Below are 22,392 nucleotides of genomic sequence, written 5' to 3' on the forward strand. Positions count from 1 at the left end.
TAGAACATTTAAAAGGCATCTGGATGGGTATATGAATTGCAAGGGTTTAGAGGAATATGGGCCAAATGCTGGCAGATGGGACTAGAATAGTTTAGGGTATCTAGTCGAAATGGATGAGTTGGACCGAAGGGTCTGTTTCCATGCTGTACGGCTGGATGACGCTAAGAGACATACAGTGGCCATCACTGATTTCCCTAATGTCACCATCCTGGGATTTATCACTGACCAGAAACTCAACTTGACTCATGATATAAATAATGACTACAGCAGCAAGTCAGAGGCTAGGAATACTCTGGTGAGTAACTCGTCTCCTAACTCTCCAAAGTCTGTCCATCATCTACGAAGCACAAGTCAGGAGTGTGATGGAATACTGCCCACTTGCCTGGATGGATATAGTTCCAACAACACTCAAGAAGCTTGACACCATCCAGGACAAAGCAGCCCCCGCTTGATTGGCACCGCATCTATAAGCATGTGAAGTCAGTTACTTCCCTTGATTTTGTCAACAGATTCCTGAGTTATAGATTCTGATCACAGTTTGAGCCTGAACATATGGATAACATACTGGTGTGGATCTATAAATTCCTGACAGTAGTGAATATTTATTGAGTCTAAATTTGTACCTTGTCTGAACACTTGTCTTTGAACATTTCACCCAGCCATGCCCCAGTATTTTGGAAATGGTTCTCCTGTTCAATAATGAATGGATACCAGATGGGTGAGGGGGAAAAAGGCAAATGAAATCCTTGAAAGGATATTATTAGCTTTCCAAACTAATTGAAAGACACAAATGGAGAGGAGAAAGGTAGCCTACTGTTCTGGTAGAATACAAAGATGTTTTTAAAAAATGCAATTTTTCTTTTAGTCAGTGCGGCAGTTGGCCCAATGGCCAGAGATGTGGATAGTTTGGCCTTGTGCATGAGAGCCCTGTTATGTGAAGATATGTTCCAGTTGGATCCCTCTGTGCCACCTATTCCCTTCAACGATGAGGTAATGTGTGAGTTAAACTGTACTTTTATCTTATCCTTTCATCTTTCCTCCTGCTTGCACTCTTGCCTCCACCCCACATCGTCTGAAACAATTTCCAAAGCTTCTGATTCCTTTTAGAATAAGAGGGGCATTTTTGTGGTAGGCCATCAATAACTATGGCTCAAGGTGAGTTAGGTCACTATGAAGAAAATAATTTTTTGACATTTTCGGTGCGTAACACCTCTCGGTAGTTTGCTAGCCCACAGATGTGCAAGTTGGGTGGATTGACCATGATATATAGTCCCAAGTGTCCAGGGATGAGCAGACCAGGTGGCTTGGCCAGACTAAATTGTCCATATGTCCCCAGGGAGGTACAAGCTCTGTGCGCTAGCCATGATAAAATGTGGGGTTACAGGGATAGGGTTGGGGTCTGGATCTGGGTGGGATGCTCTTCCAAGGGTTGGGACAAGCTTGATGGGCCAAATGGCCTCTTGCCACAGTGTAAGTATTGTATCAATCTACCTATCAAACAGATTTAAGGGAAATGTTATGAATTTGTGGTCTCAACATAGCTTTTCCAATAGAATGAAATCCTATTTATAATTCCAATATATGCAATTATTTTGTATCCATTCATTTTAAGAAACTGACTACTGTGAAGTACAGATTTGAATTGTATGTTTTGTATAATTCTACTCCTACAAAATCAGCTGTGCTAAGAGATCTCATTAGGTCTCGCAGTGACAAATCCTCCAAAAGCTCTGTGCAGCTGACACAGGCAAAAAGATATAAGATGCCCTCTCTGCTCCTTCATATCTCCTATGTCTGCTTGCTCAGTAACATGGAACCATATAATAACACTGGCAAGTTTTTGAAATGCTCGTGAACTTAAAATAAAAATGCTATTTCAAAATCTCATTATAATGTTGCCCCTCTTAGCTTCTCACCAAACTGACATAGAGTCATAGAGATGTACAGCATGGAAACAGACCCTTTGGTCCAACTTATCCGTGCTGAACAGATATTCTGAATAAATCTACTCCCACTTGCCAGTATTTGGCCCATGTCCCTCTCAACCCTTGTATTCATATACCCATCCAGCTGCCAAATAAATGTTGTAATTGTACCAGCCTCCATCACTACTTCTGGCGGCTCATTCTATACATGCGCTACCCTCCTGACATTTTGAAGAACCAGGTTGTTGACTTGCTCGCCAAGCTGGCTTGTTCGCGTTCAGGCGTTTTGTCACCGTGCTAAGTGATACCCAATAGTAGTGCCTCAAATGAAGCGGTGTTATTCTGCTCCACTTGGAATTCATACTGTTTGCTGCATTATGGTGAGTAGTGTCATTTTCAGTTTTGATCTGTATAGTGAGTTTTGATCTGTATGGGCTTGTATATAGGGCCCAATTCTGTGTTTGTTGATCGCATTATTGGTGAAGAACCATGCCTCTAGGATATCCTATGTGTGTATCTCTGTTTGGCTTCGGCTATTATGGTTACCTTGTCCCAGTTAAATTGATGGCCTTCATTGTCTGAGTGTACCGATATTAAGATAAAACGTGCCATTTTGCTGATAGTTGATGTTCATGTATTCTGATGGGTAGTTTCCTTGCTATCTGTCTGGTGTAATGTTTGTGGCAGTCATTGAGTGGTATTTTGTAAACTACACTGGGTCTGCAGAATATATAAACATCAACTAACAGCAAAACGGCACAACAAACTCTGCTTAATATTGGTCTAGTCAGACAATGAAGGGCGGCACAGTGGCTCAGTGGTTAGCACTGCAGCCTCACAGGAGCAGGGACCCAGGTTATGAGAAGGTAGGCTAGCTATTTATTAACCAGTGCGGCTGTGTAAACAGTTTCCTGCAAAGTCATTCTTGGAGCTCAGCCAAACATTCATACAGAGTCCAACTGACAACTGTATAAGACCAAAAGCAGGTTGACATGCCTATCTTTTAGTGACTGTATTTATTTTGACACCTAATGGATTCTTCAATGGGAATTTTTCAAGGTAGCTGACTAAGGCAGGAGTGCAGCCTTGGATATAACACAGTGTGGAGCTGGAGGAGCACAGCAGGCCAGGCAGCATCAGACGAGCAGGAAAGCTGATGTTTTTGGTCGGGACCCTACTTTAGTCTGCACTTTTATTGTCAAAAATTGAATGGGGATAGGAATCACAGAATTGGGTCTTGACTACAATTTTTACCATTTTTAAGTCTTTTATTTGACATGTACAGAGCCTTGAAAACCCAAGCCTCTATCTCGGTTCTGCTCAGAATTCAAAGTCATTGACCCAACTCTGATAAAAATTCTATAGAGGTGGTGATGGCCCAGTGGTATTATTGCTGGACTGTTAATCCAGAGACCCAGATAAAAGCCTTGGGACAGGGGTTTGAATTCTGCTGTGGCGGATGCTGGAATTGGAATTCAATGTTTTACAAAAAAAAACCGGAATTAAGAATCTGATGACCATGAATTCGTTGTTGATTGTTGGAAAACCCACCTGATTCACTAAAATCCTTCAGGGAAGGATATATGCCATCCTTACCTGGTCTGGCCTACATGTGACTCCAGACCCACAGCAATGTGGTTGAGTCTCAATTGCCCTTTGGGCAACTAGGGATGGGCTATAAATACACACCAAGCCAATGATGCCCCAATCCCATGAATGAGTAAAAAAGATATTAAAACACGTCATGTTTGAGTATTTGTAGAGTTCTCAAGTGTTCTACTGAGTATGTAAATATCATTCTTCTCTCATTTAATGTATGTTCTTTCATTTTAGGTATTTTCTAGCTCTAAGCCTTTGAGGATAGGTTATTATGAGAGTGATGAGTTTTGGATCCCCAACACCAGCATGAAACGTGCAGTAATGGAAACTAAACAGCTGCTGGAGAATGCAGGCCACATGGTGGGTTTGTAAACTTATAGCTGGGGATTGGCAATAGTCAGAAGGAGCAGAGACAGTAAATGTTCTTTTGATAAAACACAGCAAATCCTTGACTGTTGTACCATCTGAGGGGTGTACTTTAGAATTTGATTAGCACAGCACTGAGGGAAACCATTCAGCCATCACATCTGATCCAGGTCTTTGAAAGAGCAACCCACCTTATTTCACTCCTCAGCTCGCTTGCCATATCCCTACATTTTTCTTCCCTCTATTATGCAATTCCACTCTGTCTTGATTTTGGCACAATGTACCTCTTTTTATCTGTTTTTATTGAACACTGCATTTATGATTTTAAATCTTAGTCGAATTTATGTAACTGCAGCTCTCAGCATTCTGAGCTAACTGATTCTGTGGAGAAACTCAGCTTTTTTGATTTGGATTTTTTTTTGACTGACCAGACGGCATGAAGAATAAATTCTATGTTGTTTTCTGGGAAAGAGTGATATGTGCTACGCTGTTAAATGTAGGTTAAATGTTATGACGACTGGTTAAGGAGGAATGAACCGATCCCTTGTCTCACTCCTCCAGTGTCACAAAGGCAGTGTTTCTTCCTCGCCTGGGAAGTTGTGGGGAGGGCAAGTAATACAGTGAGTTGGTGCTGGAGAGATACCTACCCCCTTCCCACCATGTCTGAAATATTGTTCTCTCATGTGAAGACCTTTGGCCAACCTTCCTGACATCGTCCCTGTTAAAGGCCTCCTCCAGACTTGGCTGCAAGTACTTCAGGAAGTGCAAGACCCAGCCTACCTGATGTGGTGAACCAGTGCGGGTATGGTGTTGGTTTGAGAGGGGTGGCAGTGGGAATTCTTCCCCCTGCATTCATTCGTGCAGGGCCAAGGGCAGTAGGGACCCCTCACTCTCGGGCCCTCTGAGACCTCTAACCTCTTGTCTGGTTCCTGAGCTCCTTGTTCCCAATCTTGTAAACCTCACCATGTATAATACCTACTTGTCTTCATGCCAATTTTCTGCCTGATGGTGGGGTCCTGGCAGCAACCATGGCCTCTAATTAGCCGTAATCTCCAGACGGAGCAGGACAATGTTGTCCCAGGATAAGATGTGCCATAAGGGGAGGTACCCAATTAGGTGCCTGCTAGGAACGTGATCTGAACCTTAAGACCAGTGGAAGAATGAAGTTACAGTGTGGACCTTAGAAACTAGTTACCTAAGAAGAAACAAGTTGTTGTTGAGTTCTTTGTTACTATACCAAAGCAGGATAAGAAGCAAAGTTTTTTGTTTTGGAATTGGAGCAGATGAAGGTTTGAACAGAATTAACTTTTCTGGACAAAATTTATCAAAAAGAAGATTTGTTGACTGGTTATGAGGCATAGTCAGATTTTTGGTAAGTTTTGAAAGGCTGAGACAAGTAGTTCTTGTATGAAAATATTGCACAGCTATGAGGATCAAATGCCAACTGACAGCTTATTTGGTGATAGGGCAGGTTCAGACAGTTCTGATGGTCAACATGAGGCCATTGGTCCCAAAGAACAGCTGTCAGAAATGAGTACTAAAGTTAAACATTTACCAAAAAAGGGCTACTCAGTGAAGAAATGTGACTGTTTTTTGTGTAGCAGGGAAGGGAATTGGAAATTATAAAAGCTGGATGAAAATACAGAATGAGGGGCATGAGATTAAGCATATTTTTTGGGAGCTCAAAGATGGAATGTAAGAAAATGTGGTATATGATTTGGAAGCCTGTTGAAACATGCCTGTTGAAAGAAAACAGTAGCAGTCCAAAAAAAGCAGGAAAAAGTGCATGTTTTAACAAGGACAGAAATTGTGAAACTACCAGGAGCCAGGGTTTTGTTGCCATAATCAAACCAGAAGAAAAGTTAATAAAACATGCCAAGCATCAAGAACGTAAGTTTGAGAGAATATGGGGGTATACAGAGCTGCCAAATAGCAGACAATCAATTCCTTCATATGATATGGTGTGTGCTGAAAAGTATCTCTTGATGGAACTGGGATCGAGTATAGAAGTAGATTCACTTACTGCAGGAAAAGTAATTTTTGAACATTTTCTTTGTAGCAGTAACTACTTGGGAATGTAGATCAACTAGTATTAAAGCTGCGTTTCTGTAGGAAGACCAGTTCACATGGGCTGTATTTTGTGATCCATAAGAGGCACCAAATGCATTGGGAACATTCTAGAAGTTAAATAAATATGCATATGGCCTAAAAGATACCTCTAGAGATCAGTACTTGTCAGTAAGGTCTATCTTATTAAAATTAGGCTATTTCAATTAAAAGCATGTTTCACTGGCAACATGAGAGACAGATTTCAGCCAGCATTATGATCAGAATAAGTGTTTTTTTTTTGTTGGGTGGAACAGTGAATTAGAAAGCACTGTCATAAATGAGCTAAAAGTCGAATTCAAAATTGGAAATCAGTACTGCGAAGACTTCCAGTACATTGGATAGGAAATTGGATAGAATGATCAAATGTCACTTTTATTTGCAATCTTATTGGAAAATTTAGTCTCATGGCTTCTGTCAAAGTAGACCCTTACAAAAAGATATGATGTTTTGTAAACAGAAATGGAGAAATTGCACAGTCTGGTTGGACAGCTGAATTGGTTAGGCAGCCAAACAAGGCCAGATCAGTGTTTTGAAATGTTAGAGTTGAATAAATTTGTGAAAAATCCCAAGGTGGAGGGTATTATTCAGGCAAATGAAATCTTTTAAAAAAAAGTCGAAAATGGAGCTTTATATTTTGAAATTTCCATCATTGAGAGATGACAGGAACATGAAGCTTGTTGTTTTTAGCAATTTTAGATTTTTTAATTTAGATTTATTTATTTGTCACATATGCTATGTGTAGAAATATATAAACACAGTGAAAAGTGTAGAAGTCGCCATTCACGGGTGCCCACTTGGTGACAAAAACCAGAATTAAAAGGTTTAACAAAGCCAAAAGGTGAGCAAGAAAAAGAAAGTCCAGATCTCAGAGCCCTAAGTCCCATCTCCCCAATGGTGCAGGCGCTGCTCCAATTGCTAGGCTGCTCTCGCCACTGGCTTGCACCTCACCGGCCCGCTGTCACCGCCGACTTGCCCCTCACCAGCCCGCTCTCGCCGCAAACGTCGCTTCTGCCACCCTCGATCTGGTGTTGCTGTAGGACATGGCCCATGCGTTCTGCTCCTGCCAAGCGATTCCCGGTCACAACCCGACCCTTCCTCGACTCCTTAGGTAGGTAGTTAAAAGGGTGGGGGTTTGGGAGGGGAGTAGAATTACTACAGAGAGGAGAGAGAAGAAGAAGAGAAAAGGAAAGGGTCCCGGTGAGCAGGGTAGAGCTCTGAATAGACCGACTTTGCCTGCCGCCAGATGCTTCTTATGTCGTTCTCTGTGATGGCTTCTTGAGTACAAAAGGGTTTAACTTTTCTTGTGGGAAAGGTAGGTAAATGTTGGCTTTAGCTTTTGAGGTGTGTAAGATCAGAAGAGTAGTGAAAAGTAGTTTAGTGGCAGAAACTTGCTCTCTTGGTAAGATGGCACTTTGACAACTAACAGTTAAATTCAGCAAAAAGTGTAACTCTCAAACTGTCACAAATCTATAGCTGACAAAAATGGAAATTGCTGGGAAAGCTCAGTGGGTCCGGCTGCATCTGTAGAGAGAAATCAGAGTTAACGTTTTGGATCAAGCAACCCTTCACAGTTCTGATTTCTCTCCACAGATGCTGCCAGACCTGTTGAGCTTTTCCAGCAATTTGTTTTCATCTCTGATCTGCAACATCTGCAGTTTTCTCTGCATCTGCAGCTGGAGTCATTTTCCACACACCAAATAGGATCAAAAGGGAAGAAATCGTAAGGCAAAATTATTGGCTGTTGCACACTCTATTCAGAACAAAATAAATGAATTAAAGTCACAAATAGATGTTAATGGGTATGATCTTCCGGCCATTGTAGAGACATGGTTACAAAGAGTGAAAGCTGAGAGCTAAATATTCACAGATATGTAACTTTTTAAATGGACAAGCAGGAAGGGAAATGTGTTGGAGTAGCTTTGTTAGTACGAGGTGGAATGAGTATGATAGCAAGAGATGATATTGGAGTGGATGATATAGAACCCATATGGTGGATATAAGAAATAGCAAGTGAAAAAGGACACTGATAGGAGTAGCGTATTGCTACCCTAACAGTTGCTATGCAGTAGGACAGAAAATAAATTGGGATATAATAGGGCTGTAAAAAAGACAGCAGATTAATCATATGCAATTTTAATCACTATGTAAGTTTGAAAAATCAAATCAGCAGGGGAGGAAATCATGGAATGTATTTGGGACAGTTACCTACAACAACATAAGACCATAAGATGTTTGATTTGGACAGTAGTATAGATTTCAATTTCTCCCTTATTTAAACAAAAATTCCACTTGTGGCAGTGAGGTCTTCCAGTGGGCTTTCAACTCTGAAACTTAAGGAATTCAAAGAAAGAGCATTTTGAGGGCAAAATCTGTTGATCAGGGAAGCTATCTGCTACTTTCTGTTTGAGATCAAATCCAGCACACTTTCTCCAACTAAAATCTGAGCTCTGAATATTACAGTCTTGGTGTCTCCATCCAAGCAGCTTATTCCATGAAAATGCAACATTCTTGTTGCTGTAGTCTGTGTCAGTTCCTTTCCAAAAGTGTTCTTGCCAAAACATTTCAGATATACAGTAAGTTCATTGTATCCATGAAATCATGAATTGCAAATTCACTTAGTAACAACAAAAGCCACCATTTGTGAGCAAACATTGTATGCCCGCAATTGGTAACTTATTTTCAATGAACTCTGCACTTGTTGAATTTCATCATTTGCGGCGGTTCTCGGGAATGGAACCCTTGCAGATTCAAGGGAATGACTGTATAATTAATAATTGCGTACCACGTCTTCATAACACTGTAATAGGAATATAGTGATTCAGTTCCTATCCTTTGCTAAATTAACTGATCTCAGCCAGGCCAAACCTGAACACCACAATTAACATCAGTTGCTTCCTGACAAAGGGAGTATTAAAACAGGTTATTGGGTTTCTCACAGTTTCTGATAAAGTTCAATGGTCCCCTTGTAATTTTGAACTTGGGTGTTAAATAATAACGTTATGCTTAAATCAAACCAAGAACACTTGGTCTGCAGCCTGGCAGGTTCCAGTGCTTCAGTTGCAGATCGAGGGTCCTTTCAAAGGAATGTAGGTGATCCAACATTGCATCACCCTTCTCAACTTCATCCACCAAATTCTGTTGCAACCCCAAAGGATCCCATTAAGTTTTTAAATTGATTTTTATGAACTAATTTCTGCTCTTCACCTGTTTCTCTCATAGGAAAATACAACAGCGAAATTATTGGAGAATCAGCCATGATTTTATTGATCAGGCTACAGACACTGCAATCAGGATTTACGTGCATTTGAGCATTAATATCATCGGGCCACGTACAGTTTTTTAAAATGAGCAGAGAACTGTGTCTGTGGGTGAAAAGCTTTTTCCTTCTGTCCCCTCTAATCCTTCTACAAATCATCTTAAATTTATGCCTTCTGATAATTGACTTCTCCATAGGTCGTCTTCCCCATCCTATCTACCTGCCCTGCCAACCAAACATTGGTATCATCCTGCAGTAGATAGTGATCTTATTCACTATCAACTACCTGGCCAACTTTGACATTGCAGATTTCCCAATCATGCCTCCCACATTTAAGTCTAAATCATTAACAATTACCACCGACAGCAAGAGACCCAAAACCTAGCTCTGTGGACTGTCATTTGTAGCTGCTTTTCACTCACAAAAAAATACCTGTGGACCATTATCCCTTTTATCCCTGCATTGAACCAATTTTGGACATTTTCCTTGCTTTCACAAAACTATGCTGATTAATTTGTGCCTCTGCAAACTTCAGATAACATAGTTTCTCAATACTGATTCCAGTAATTTGCCCACCAGATCACATTGATCTGCCAATAATTATTTGATATATCCCTCTCACCCCTTTTGAACAATGATACAGTATTTCCAGATCTTCAATCCTTTGACACCTTGCCTCTATCTATCTATCCAGAATTAGAAAATAATTCTTTGGAGCTTCTGCTGTTTCTCCCCGGCTTCCTTGAACACCCTAAGATATAATTCATCTGGCTCTAGTGATCTTGCCACCTCAGGGAAGCCAGTTTCTCTAGTAATTTCCTTCTTGTTATTAAGAGATTACATCACATGTTTCACGCTCCTTTTTAAAATCCCCGCATTATTCCTGTCCCCTCTGAAGAAGGAATCAAGATAGTCATTCAGAACTCTGTCCATATTTTCTATACCCGTACATGTTACTATGTGCATCTCCAATTGCCCCAGTCTTTTCCTTAGTCATCGCGTTGCTGTTAAGGTTAATATCTAATAAAATATCTCTGGATTTTCTTTGAATTGGCCAGCATTTTTTTTTAGGAACTTCCTTCTTGCTTTCCTAATTTTACTTTTTCATTCCTGTGTACTCTAAGGTTGCTAAACTGTTGCTTCCTAAAGTTTTGAGATCGTCATAGGCTCCAATTTTCTACTTTATCTTTCCCTGTACTTTTCTTGATAACCAAGTGGCTGTAGTTTTGGCAATACCACATGTCTACATTCTGCCCATAAACTTGCTTTTGAATGAGTCCCACTAGATTGCCATTGACTTTGCTTTAACCTGACCAGTTTGGCCAGATCATCTCTCAGTTTTGTAAAATTTGCTTTCCCTCAATTTAGAACTTACACTCCCTTTCTATCTTTGTCACTTCACATAATGATGCCAGATCTTATTACATTATGATCACAATCTTCAAAATGGACACCCATTGCTACTACATCCAAATGCCCAACTTAATTTCCTAAGATTAAATTTATAATTACACTTTCTTTCATTAGGCTTGTTATGGCTAAAATAACTCTTTAATGCGGTTCAAAAATTTTGTGCGTCCTGTTCTTTATATCCCAGTTGATATTTGGATAGTTGGAGTCCTCCAGTATTATTGCCCTATTGTTTGTATATTCAGGAGTTAGCCAGCGTATTTGCTCCTCTAACTCTCCCCCACTCTTTGGGTGTCTATAGTACATGAGCTGCAGTGTGACTGCTCTTTTTTTTTTTTGTTTCTGAGTCAACCGATATGGTCTCATTGCATAATTCATTTCGTACATCATCCCTCCTCTCCTCTCTGATTCATTACTTAACCAGTAATGCTACCTCCCCGCTTGTTCTGATCTCCTTCCCTATCATGAAAACTCTATGACCAGAGCTGCCGTCTATGTTCCTGTTTAAGCAAAATTTCTGTAATAAGCATTGATATCATGCTGCTGTGAGTCTGTGCCCTTGGCTTTATTCACAATACTTCTTGAGTTAATTAATATACCTTTTAAAAACTGCCATTTTTTTAGTCTGTGCTTCCTCTGTCTTTCAGAGTTACTTTTAAGTTTCTGTCTCCTGTTCCCTGCTCTGAATTTGCCCTTGGGTTTCCATCCCCTGCCAATCTAGGCCCCTTACCAATAACAGTAGCAAATCTTTCTGTAAAGATATTAATCTTGGTCCTAGTCAGATGTAGACTGTCCAACTTGTGCAGGACCTACCTTCCCCAGAACCAATCATAGTTCCCTAGAAACATGATAATTACCCTCCTGCACAAGCTTTCCAACCACATTTGCGTTAGGTCAATTCACCTATTTCTGTGCTCACAAGCATGTGGAACTGGGAATATTCCTGAGACTAGTACTTTAGAGGTCCTACCTTTCAATATCCCAATGAGCGCCTGAAATCTGCTTTCAGGACCTCATTCCCATTTCTGCCTAAGTATTAGTAAAAATGTGGACCATGACCCTCCCACAAAGAGTAGCCTGCAGCCACTTCATAACGTCTGCTACCCTGGCACCAAGGAGACACTGTTAGTATCCTGGAGCCATGTTGACAGCTGCAGAAATGTCTGTCTGTTCCTTTGACTGGAGAATCCTTTATCGTTATTAGTTTTTTGTTCTCCTTCATTGCTTCCCACTTTGCCAACCCTGTACAGCTGAACTACCCAAAGCACCACTGATTTGGCTCTGGTTACACTCTTCTGAGGAACTATCACTCTGTGTCTTTAATGGAACCAATTCTGAAGCATTACACACGCAAGGGACTTTCACATTGTCTGCCTGGTCCTGTACTGATTAATGCTGCCTGCTGCCTGAACATTTCTAACCTGTGAGGTGACCACCTCATTAAACATGCTATCCATATTGTCCCCTGCCTCATAGATGCAGGTTCCGACACCTGGAGCTCAAGCTTTTGTGACCAATGATACTTTCTGCAGATGTTCTTCTGGGAGGCCCGTTGTGCCTGTGACTTCATAAATGCCACCAGATATATATGTCCCGCTTGACTGAACTGACCAACCGTTCCTTAATTTACTCCTGACCCTGAGGTATTAGCCTGAGCCTCTAGATTAATGATCCAGTGACATTACCACTATACTACCAATTTGGCCTCTTACTAGAAGATTAAATTTTTATCTTTTATTGATGCTGTATCCTAACTATTCTCTCTCCTTTCTTTTCAGCTGGTTCCCTTCAAACCTCTGAGAACTCGAACTGTATTGAATGAACTTTTTATGAGAGGTATTGCTTCTGATGGTGGTCGTATACTTATGGAAAGACTGTAAGTCTCATTTTAGTGAAAAGTCTATGAAATTTATTTTCAGTGCAATTTCAAACATTTGATCTTTGTCAGGCTTCTTTCTTAAGGTTTAGATATTACCAATTAGGGCCAGTCAAGGACTGTAGTGGGAAGTTGTGCATGGAGTCTGGAGAGATAGGAGAGGTGCTAAATGAATATTTTTCGTCAGTATTCACACAAGAAAAAGACAGTGTTGTCTAGGCGAATACTGAGGTACAGGCTATTAGACTAGATGGGATTGAGGTTCATAAGGAGGAGGTGTTAGCAATTCTGGAAGGTGTGAAAATAGATAAGTCCCCTGGGCCAGATGGGTTGTATCCTAGGATTCTCTAGGACGCTAGGGAAGAGATTGCAGAGCCTTTGGCTTTGGTCTTTATGTTGTCGTTACCTTCAGGAATTGTGCCAGAGGACTGGAGGATAACAAATGTTCTCCCCTTGCTCAAGAAGGTGAGGAGTGACAATCCCAGTAATTACAGACCAGTGAGCCTTACTTTGGTTGTGGGTAAGGTGTTGGAAAGGATTACAAGAGATAGGATTTATAATCATCTAGAAAGGAATAATTTGATTAGGGATAGTCAACACGGTTTTGTGAAGGGTAGGTCGTGCCTTACAAACCTGATTGAGTTCTTTGAGAAGGTGACTAAACAGGTGGATGAGGATAAAGCGGTTGATGTGGTGTATATGAATTTCAGTAAAGCATTTGATAAGATTCCCCATGGTAGGCTATTGCATAAAATATGGAGTCATGTGATTGAGGGTGATTTAGCAGTTTGGATCAAAAATTGTCTAGCTGTAAGAAGACAGAGGCTGGTGGTTGATGGGAAATGTTCATCCTGGAGTTCAGTTACTAGTGGTGTACCACAAGGATCTGTTTTGGGGCCACTGCTGTTTGTCATTTTTACAAATGACCTGGATGAGGGCGTAGAAGGATGGGTTAGTAAATTTGCAGATGACAGTAAAGTCAGTGGAGTTGTGGACAGTGCAGAAGGATGTTGCAGGCTACAGAGGGACATAGATAAGCTGCAGAGCTGGGCTGAGAGGTGGTAAATGGAGTTTAATGCAGAAAAGTGTGAGGTGATTCACTTTGGAAGGAGTAACAGGAATACAGAGTGCTGGACTAAAGGTAAGATTCTCGGTAGTGTGGATGAGCAGAGAGATCTCGGTGTCCATGTGCATAGATCCCTGAAAGTTGCCACCCAGGTTGATAGGGTTGTTAACAAGGCATATAGTGTGTTAGGTTTTATTGGTAGCGGGATTGAGTTTCGGACCCATGAGGTCATGTTGCAGCTGTACAAAACTCTGGTGCAGCTGCACTTGGAGTATTGCGTACAGTTCTGGTGGCCACATTATAGGAGTAAGCAGAAGCATTGGAAAGAGTGCAGAGGAGATTTATGAGGATGTTGCCTGGTATGGAGGGAAGGTCTTGTTAGAAAAGGCTGAGGGACTTGAGGCTGTTTTTGTTAGAGAGAAGAAGGTTAAGAGATGACCTTACAGAGACATACAAGATGATCAAAGGATTAGATAGGGCGGACAGTGAGAGCCTTTTTCCTCGGATGGAGATGGCTCGCATGAGGGGACATAGCTTTAAATTGAGGGGTGATAGATATAGGACAGATGTCAGATGTAGGTTCTTCACTCAGAGTAGTAAGGGCATGGAATGCCCTGCCTGCAACAGTAGTAGACTCGCCAACTTTAAGGGCATTTAAATGGTCATTGGATAAACATGTGGCTAATAATGGAATAGTGTAGGTTAGATGGGCCTCAGATTGATTTCACAGGTCAGCGCAACATGGAGGGCCGAAGGGCCTGTACTGCACTGTAGTGTTCTATGTTCAATTACCTTGGGTGCTATTTGCTTCAGTCTGTTTCTTCTGGCAATTATGGATTTGTAGCACACAACTGACCTACCCCAACCTTAGTTGGTACTTTTATGAAACAGCCTTTGTCAGGATGAGTGAAAATGTAAAGGTTACAGAGTTGCAGGGATCAAGGTTCTGATGAAGTCAAATGTAAGGAATGTGGCCAATGATTCTGACTCTTTGTAAAGAAAATACTCAACATCATGTCAAAGGATGTTCTAAAGGATAGTAAATGTGAAAAGAAAACAGACAGGCTAGGAAAGTATAGATGTTAGCTTTAATTCTGTTGCTGACAATTTGTCAGAACACATTAATATAACGTTCAACCCAGAGAAACACAAGTTAATTGTGAATCTTCCAACTTTTTCCTTTCTGTCTTTGGCCTTCTACATGAAGCACATTCAAGCTCAAGGTAGACTGCCTAATATTTCAATTTGGCTTTACACTGTTAAGGATTTAGCAGTGAGATCGGCAATTTTAGATTATAACTGCTTCCTCCATTCAATTTTGATTTTCTGGTTCCTTTTTCTTTTGTTGTAAACTCAGATAGCTGCTATCAAGCCCTTTGCTTCTCATTTGGACTTGTCTTCTCTTTATTTACTTTTACTCATTACCATAAAACTCTTCTTAGCATTTACTGTCTTCTGCCCTCTGCCCTGTCGTGAACTGTCTGTTTTCTTCTCTGTAATTCCACTTGGCCTTCCTTTCACTTGTTCCAAACCTATTACGTTTCTCCCATTTGTCTGTTCTGATGAAGGAGAATCATTGCCCTGAAAATTTTAACTGTGTTTTCTCTACAGATGCTGCCTAACCTATTGAACATTTCCATAATATTTGGTTTTCATGTCAGATTCCCAGAATGTGCATTATTTTGCAATTGCATGATCAGAAAAAATTGAATTCCACAATGTAGAACTCTTTGTGGCAAAGGAACTGGCCCTTCGGCCCTCCAAGCCTGTGCTGACACATTGTGTCCTTCCATTACTGAAACCATCTTCACTTATAGGATCTGTAACCCTCTGTTCCCTTCCTATTCATATTTGTCAAGGTGTTTCTTGAATGCTTCTCTTGTATCTGCTTCTGCCACCTCCTCTGGCAACACATTCCAGGCACTCACCACGGTTTGTGTGGGAAAACTTGCCTCACACATTTCTTTTAAACGACACCCAACCACCTCCCCCTGCACATTTGAACCTGTGTCCCCGAGTGATTGACCCCTCCACCCTGGGTAAAAGCCTCATACTTCCCACTCTGTTCATGCCATTCACAATCTTACAAACTCCTATCAGGTCACCCTTCAACCTCCTCTGTTTCAGTAAAAACAAACCCAATCTTGCCAATCTTTCATCATAGCTAAAGTCCTCAAACCAGACAACATCTTGGTAATCCTTTTCTGTACCCTCTCCAAAGCATCCACATGCTTCTGGTAGTGTGATGACCAGAACTGTACGTAATATTCCATGTTTAATAAAATTTATTAGATGTGGATGTTGTGAATTATTATTTTCTATTAAATTTTGACGTGCATTTATGAGCCAAGAGGCTTCATTTCATAATAGGTTTACAGTAGAGATAATGGAAAAAGGAATAAAGGGATTATGGCTCTCTGTGTAAGAGGTATAGCTTGAAGGACAAGAAGCAAATTGTATGGACAAAGCTTTTTCGTTAACAGGGAAGATATAGTGAGAGATACTGCACAGAGCCTGATTTAGAACTAGTCTTATTTATGAATGTTAATAATCCTGTCTTAGGGTTCGTAGGAACAATGCTGTACTTTGTTGATGGCACCGTAACTGAGATTGGGAAAATATGGCAAGTTTGACAAAGGGGATATAGAACAGGTATGATGACCATCTAGATAGATTAACTATCTAGTTAGTTCAGTGGTTAGCGCTGAGCATGGTGGCTCAGTAGTTAGCACCGCTGCCTCACAGTGCCAGGGAGCCGGGTTTGATTCCATCCTTGGGCAACTGTCTGTGCGGGATTCTGCCAGCTGCTCTGCTGTCCTCCCACAGCCCAGATTAGGTGGGTTGCCTGTCGTGTCCCGGGATGTGTAAATTAGATGGATTAGACATGGGAAATGCAGGGTTACAGGGAAAGATTGGGGGATGGGTGTGGGTGGGATGCTGTTTGGAGGGGCAGTGTGGACTTGTTGGGCCAAAGTGGCCGGTTTTCGCACTTACGGATTCTATGATGGATCTAGATGCATAGAATCCAGAAGCAGCACTTTAAGGTTATTCTTTGAATTGCTTTTGTACACTTTTTAGCAAAATGCTTATAAAAGCAGAGTAAATTACAGCAGCAACTCATTTAGGATTTTATCAGGGATGAGTGATCCGTTATGATGGGAGACTTGAGAAACCGCAATGTTTGTTACTTGGTGATATTACTTTTAATCAGGGTTTTTTTTAAGCTGTAAGTTAAGTCTTTAGTTGCATTTCACACGGATGGGTGTAAAGATGTAACAAAAACAGAGGTTACTGGAAAAGCCCAGAAAGTCTGGCAGCATATGTGAAGGTAAAAACATAGTTAATGTTTTGGATCCAGTGCCCCTTCCTCAGAACTGGGTATAAAGATGTATTCCACTGACCCTCCCCCAACAATCTTATTATACGTTTTGATATGTTCATAAGAAAATGAGTCAATTTGACTAGCTCTTATGTTACTTGTTTTTTTTTTAGTAAAGGAGACATTATCGATCCAACTTTGAAAGATTTGCTGTTTGTAAGCACGGCACCTAAAATAATAATGAAGATCCTGCACTTTCTTCTGAAGCCATTTGTAAGTAAAACATCACTCAAACTTGCTAATTTTTAAAAAGGAATGATCCAATTTAATGAGAATCTTGCAGCAAAATTTTTAAAATGGGATACATTTTTTAAAAAATAGGATATGAAATTATTCTTTGCAAGTACAAGTTGTACCTCCTTAACATTCCAGCCTTGGACTTGGGCCTTTGCTGGACCAGAGACTGCCAGATTGCGAAAAATCATATGTCAGGGTCATTATATTGAAGAGGTAAATTTGGGATTTCAGTCAACTCATCTATCAAATAAGTGGAGCTGCGGGACAAAAATTTTAAAATTCAGTCCAATAAACATGAGCAAAATGATTAATCACAAAAACAACACTCTGTTTCCTAATGTAAACAGCAAAGCTGTCCAACTTGTGTTTTGAGGCAGAGGTACGAATAATTTCTATTGCCGTTCATATGATGATTTTCTTAACTCTTCTGTAAGCCTTTCTACTGAACTCATGTCTGTTTTAATGTTGAACACCACAGTGGGGCCAGTCTAATCTAAGTTTGAGAATATCATAGAGACGCAGGAGAGGCCCTTCGGCTGCCAAACTGTCTACACTAAGCCCGTTTTCCAACACTTGGCCTATCGCCTTGAATGTTATGAAACTTCAAGTGCTCATCCACGTAGCTTTTTAAAGGTTGAGGTTTCCTGCCTGTACTTATAGGCAGTGCAGATATAATGTCTTGAGCAGAAGACATAACAAGGTGTAGAGCTGGATCAACACAGCAGGTCAAGCAGCATCTTCGGAGCAGGAAAGCTGATATTTCAGGCCTAGACCCTTCATCAGAACATGGTTTGTATATTGATCCACTTAGGACCACCAAATGAGCTAGTTGGAGACAGTCTATTAGCTGATCTGTAGTGTCAAAGGGCTGACTTATGAGGGAGGAATGAAAAGATTAAACTTTCTTTTAGCTTTCAAAAGAATCACTTGAGAAGTGCTCCTTTACAGACCAGAGTTGTGGGATTTGAAAAAAAGTAAATCCCCATAATATCACTTTAAATTCTGATAGTAACGTGGAGGAGCCTAGGTTAAAGATAATGAAAGGAAATCACAAGATCAACACCTGGATAGGTTTAGTTAGGGAGTATGGAAAGCTAGACTTTGCAGTATTTTAAGAATAATAAGTTGGTGAAATAAGGAATCCGATGATCTCTATGGATAAGTGAATGGAGAAGAATGTTCTGATTAACTATTAATAATTAATAACATAACTTTGTAATAAAAATTATAATTTTAGCGCAGTCTGCTCACTGTGCTGCTTTAGAGTTATTATAGGAATCACCAGCTGGTGGGGCTATTGTCAACAGTGCCATGTACCAGTTTGGAATTGCTATCAGTAAGGTAGATCTCCTGAAGTTTCAATAAACTATTCACTGGTTATTCTCCCTCTGTCTCCATCACGCACACTTAGCACACACACGTTGGTACATTATTTGGGGAAATTGAACAACCTACCACATTCCTGTTTGGTTCCTAGGGCCGTTTAGGAACCCTGTTCATTGGAATAACATTCAGACTGGATTCAAACAATTGTTAGTTTGTAATGAAGTATATCGAATCATTGCTGTTTGGTTTCAATGTTTAGCTGCCATTGGTACTTTTTCTTAAGTTCTATAACCTCTGTTTACCTGTTTTAGAGTCCTAGAATTTCAGAGATCCTCAAGCATTTGGGTGGAGTAAGGTAAGGCTTTGAGCAGCTTTCTTCAGCCCTTTTGTTTTGATTTTGCATTCTGTGTGAATTTGTTCATGAATTTATCTTTGAGTATGATGATAATTTTTTTCCGGAAACTGCCCTGGATTGTACAAGGCCAGTACCTCTGTGCCTGATGACATAGGGAATGCCTGCTATTAAATGATCAGCACCTCTGTCATACTAAATTGAAACAATCTGGCTGAGTGTGGTTTGGTGTGATTGGTAGCTGTTAATTGTAAAAATCAAAATTATCAAAAAGACATTTTGACTTTGAATATTCCAATTATTTAAAATTACATTTGCTGATATTTTTAAACTGTTATTGGTAATCTTAGAGCACTCCAGATTTACTCTGAATGCAATTAATTCAAACCTTGTAATTCACAAGAAAAGGGAATTAATTGTGTCTTTTATGTTCTTTTAGATCAGTCCATGAACTGTGGAAACTGCATGTTGCAAAAAAGGTGAATTTCACTTAAACAATAATTAAGCAACATCTAAACATGCTAATGTTTTTGATGTTATTGAATGTCAATTTGTGAGATGCCATTGAGGATTTGTGAATTTATTTGAAAATGCACTTTTTGTTACATGGGACAAGATTTTAACCTCTACTAAGTAAGAAAGGGATGGGCTCTATCTCCACCTATTGATTACTCCTTACCCCCTCCCTGTGTATAGGATGGGATGAAGGGCTAAAAGCAAATGATGATATTGGACAGCTGCATGAGAAGATAGATTGTATAGGATGTGCTGAATGGCTAAAATTGTTGATGATACTCAACCAGCTGCATGACCTTGGATGAGTCTTGTTAACTTTCCTTCACGGGCCGAAGACAGCACCTGCAACTTTTTTTCTGTAGCTGTGTTTTTTCTTCTGTGTCTGCTTTCTTTGTGCTGGCTGTTTGTCACACTGTATGTGAGAGAGAGATTCTGTCTAGGTTGCCGGTCTTCGCCTCAGCTTGGAATTGCGAACGGTGCCGGTAATGAACTTAGTCCTGCAGATCACCCATCGATTTGAGACCACCTGATAGGCAGGAGGGTGTGAGACTTGTTGCTTTTTCCAGAAGGGCGTGAGACTTGGGGTTTTTTTTCTCCCTTTTCTCCTCCATTTATTATGACCACTGTACTCATTTATTACTACTCATTATCATTCTTATTTAAGCAAATTGCTGTTGTTGAGTCTTCTCTTAGTTATATTTACCTGAATTGGAAACAACCGGCTTGGTTACATGCTGTGATCCAAGATGCTTCCCACCCTGTCTTCTGCATAAAAACATTTTCCTAGTCACTGTCTGTTCTGAGGAAGGGTCACTGGCCCTGAAATGTTAACTCTGATTTCTCTTAACAAATGCTGCCTGACCTACTGAGCTTTTACAGCATTTTGTTTTTGTATCCTGGCAACTTTAGTTGCAGGTTGACGCTGGTCATGAGTGTTCTCTGGATGCTTATACCCATTGAGGCAACTCCCTTCAAGATCATACCACTCAATTTAACACTCCCTCTCCTATCCAAACTACCTCCCAACTTGCCCAGCCTGTCTAACCCAGCCCAATGTCCCTTTAGACTCCACTTTTTTGTGACTGCCTGTAGTCCCAGCATTGGCCAGTGTCCAACCCTGGTGCTGTTAGGACTGTAGAGCTACTTGGCATTGGCAGCAGCTGTCTCGAGCAGGTCTTCCTTCTGATGTCTTACCTCCAGCCCATTAACATTGCTCCATGGCAGTTAGCAGAGGCGTGGATCAACTTTCCTCTCTCTATCCCCAGCTCAACCATCAGCCGTTGGCTGGAAGAGCAGTGACTGTCCTGTCCCATAACATTTATATTTTATGAGTATGAGGAACCAAGGTAGTGTCGCAAAGAGTAACGTGATAGAAATACCTACTAAGAAATTTCCAAGAGATGAGTTCTTAGTCTCAACTAGTGCTTGAGAAGTAGTTAATAAAGGGAAACCTTGCATTTTCCTGATAAATGAAGGGAATGTTGCCTAAGAAAGTAGTAGTTTGCTTGTTTTCCCCAAATAGTATACTGATGTCAAAGATCATCACAGGTAATAGTGTCAGGTTCAAATATTTTCTTAGTACGAACTGCCAATGCTGGAATCAAAGATAATAGTGTGGAGCTAGAGGAATACAGCAGGCCAGGCAGCATCAGAGGAGCAGGAAAGCTGATGTTTCGGGTTGGGACCCTTCTTCCTCCTGACCCAAAATGTCAACTTGCCTGCTCCTGTGATGCTGCCTGGCCTCTAGCTCCACATTGTGTTAGCAAATATTTTCTTATTGCTTTCTTCTTGGGTACTAGTTATCTAGTACAGGGGAGGCAGAGTCTCTGATAGCTGGTGATTTCAGGAAGGGTTAAGATTAAGTCCAATTTAAGTTTCTAGTCAATAGTGACTCCCTAGGTGTTGGTGAACTTGAACTAACCTGGGACCAGATTTTAATGGCAGGGTTGAATGCTTATAGTTAAGGGTGTTAGTGTCACAAGGAATTCAAACACAAATTAGGGAGGGGTCAGGTAAGAAGGGTAGCTCTCATAATAACTCGAATGAATTAAAGTAAGTGAAATTGAATGGTAGTGAAAAATAGTGCTTTAGAGTGAGGAAGTAGTGACAGGTGAAAAGATGTATTTGCAGATACATATCGAATGTAAGGGATAAGCTGAAAAATTGGATTGCAACTTCAACTTGGAAAGTATTTTCATTTGCCTTTAAAAGGGGACCTTTACATAGTCTTGTGTAGCATTGTTAGCTTTGATCACTTTGAGCCTGAAGAGGCTAATTTCTCAGCCCACAGATCTTCAGACACACAGAGCAGGTTGCCCCATGAGTTAGTGAGATCCGAATGTAGGATTTGCTTCTATTTCTTTCATACTGTACTACTACTTTGTCTGATTATTAACACTATGCCTCAAAGCTTAATGCTTTTGCTGGGTATGTTATCTCTATTTTGAATGATTGGCATGTTGGGGCAGTTGCTTAGGCCAATAAGCTGGTCGCTTAGAACAGCAAAACTTGATCGGTGTCAAGAAAACTGCATTAATTTCATGAAAATCTGGAACGGGAAAATTTTGGAAAAATTTCAGAAATCAGCCGCTGACATCTTCCTTTCCAACCTTCAGATCCAAAACACCGGCTTTAAAAAACCAAATCAAAACTGTCAGATTTCCCAACTTTTGCAGCAAGTAGAAAATGCTGATTCTGAACTTGAGGGAGCATCATAGCTCACCAGCAGGTTTTAAAAATAATTGGAACTGTCAGACTTCCCCTGCTGTCAGTAAATATCAGGTCCTTCTAAAATAAAACCATTGACTGTCGCTGAGAACGGAAGTTGACACCAGAGCAGTTGTTGGAGAGAAGCAGGAAAGATGGAGCTGCTCCTCCAGTTACACACTCCCTCTCTTCCACACTGATTCCTCCAGCTCCTCCAATGACAGGCCGTGTGCCTCTCCCAATGATAAGAAGCTGAATAAGATGAGAAG

At 40.7% G+C, this 22,392-nt stretch overlaps 1 protein-coding gene across 1 annotated transcript in view; it reads left to right on the forward strand.

The window, feature by feature from the left end:
* Positions 1-22,392, forward strand: part of LOC125456335 (vitamin D3 hydroxylase-associated protein-like) — a 91,628-nt gene that overhangs the window by 50,505 nt on the left and 18,731 nt on the right. Inside the window, exons 7-12 of the mRNA XM_059647989.1 lie at positions 866-990; positions 3,759-3,884; positions 12,444-12,541; positions 17,100-17,199; positions 18,861-18,904; positions 19,341-19,380. Coding sequence (XP_059503972.1) covers positions 866-990; positions 3,759-3,884; positions 12,444-12,541; positions 17,100-17,199; positions 18,861-18,904; positions 19,341-19,380 — 533 coding nt within the window. The remainder of the gene's footprint in view (positions 1-865; positions 991-3,758; positions 3,885-12,443; positions 12,542-17,099; positions 17,200-18,860; positions 18,905-19,340; positions 19,381-22,392) is intronic.

Source organism: Stegostoma tigrinum, chromosome 8, assembly GCF_030684315.1.
Source record: "Stegostoma tigrinum isolate sSteTig4 chromosome 8, sSteTig4.hap1, whole genome shotgun sequence".
In the NCBI taxonomy this organism is placed as follows: Eukaryota; Metazoa; Chordata; class Chondrichthyes; order Orectolobiformes; family Stegostomatidae; genus Stegostoma; species Stegostoma tigrinum.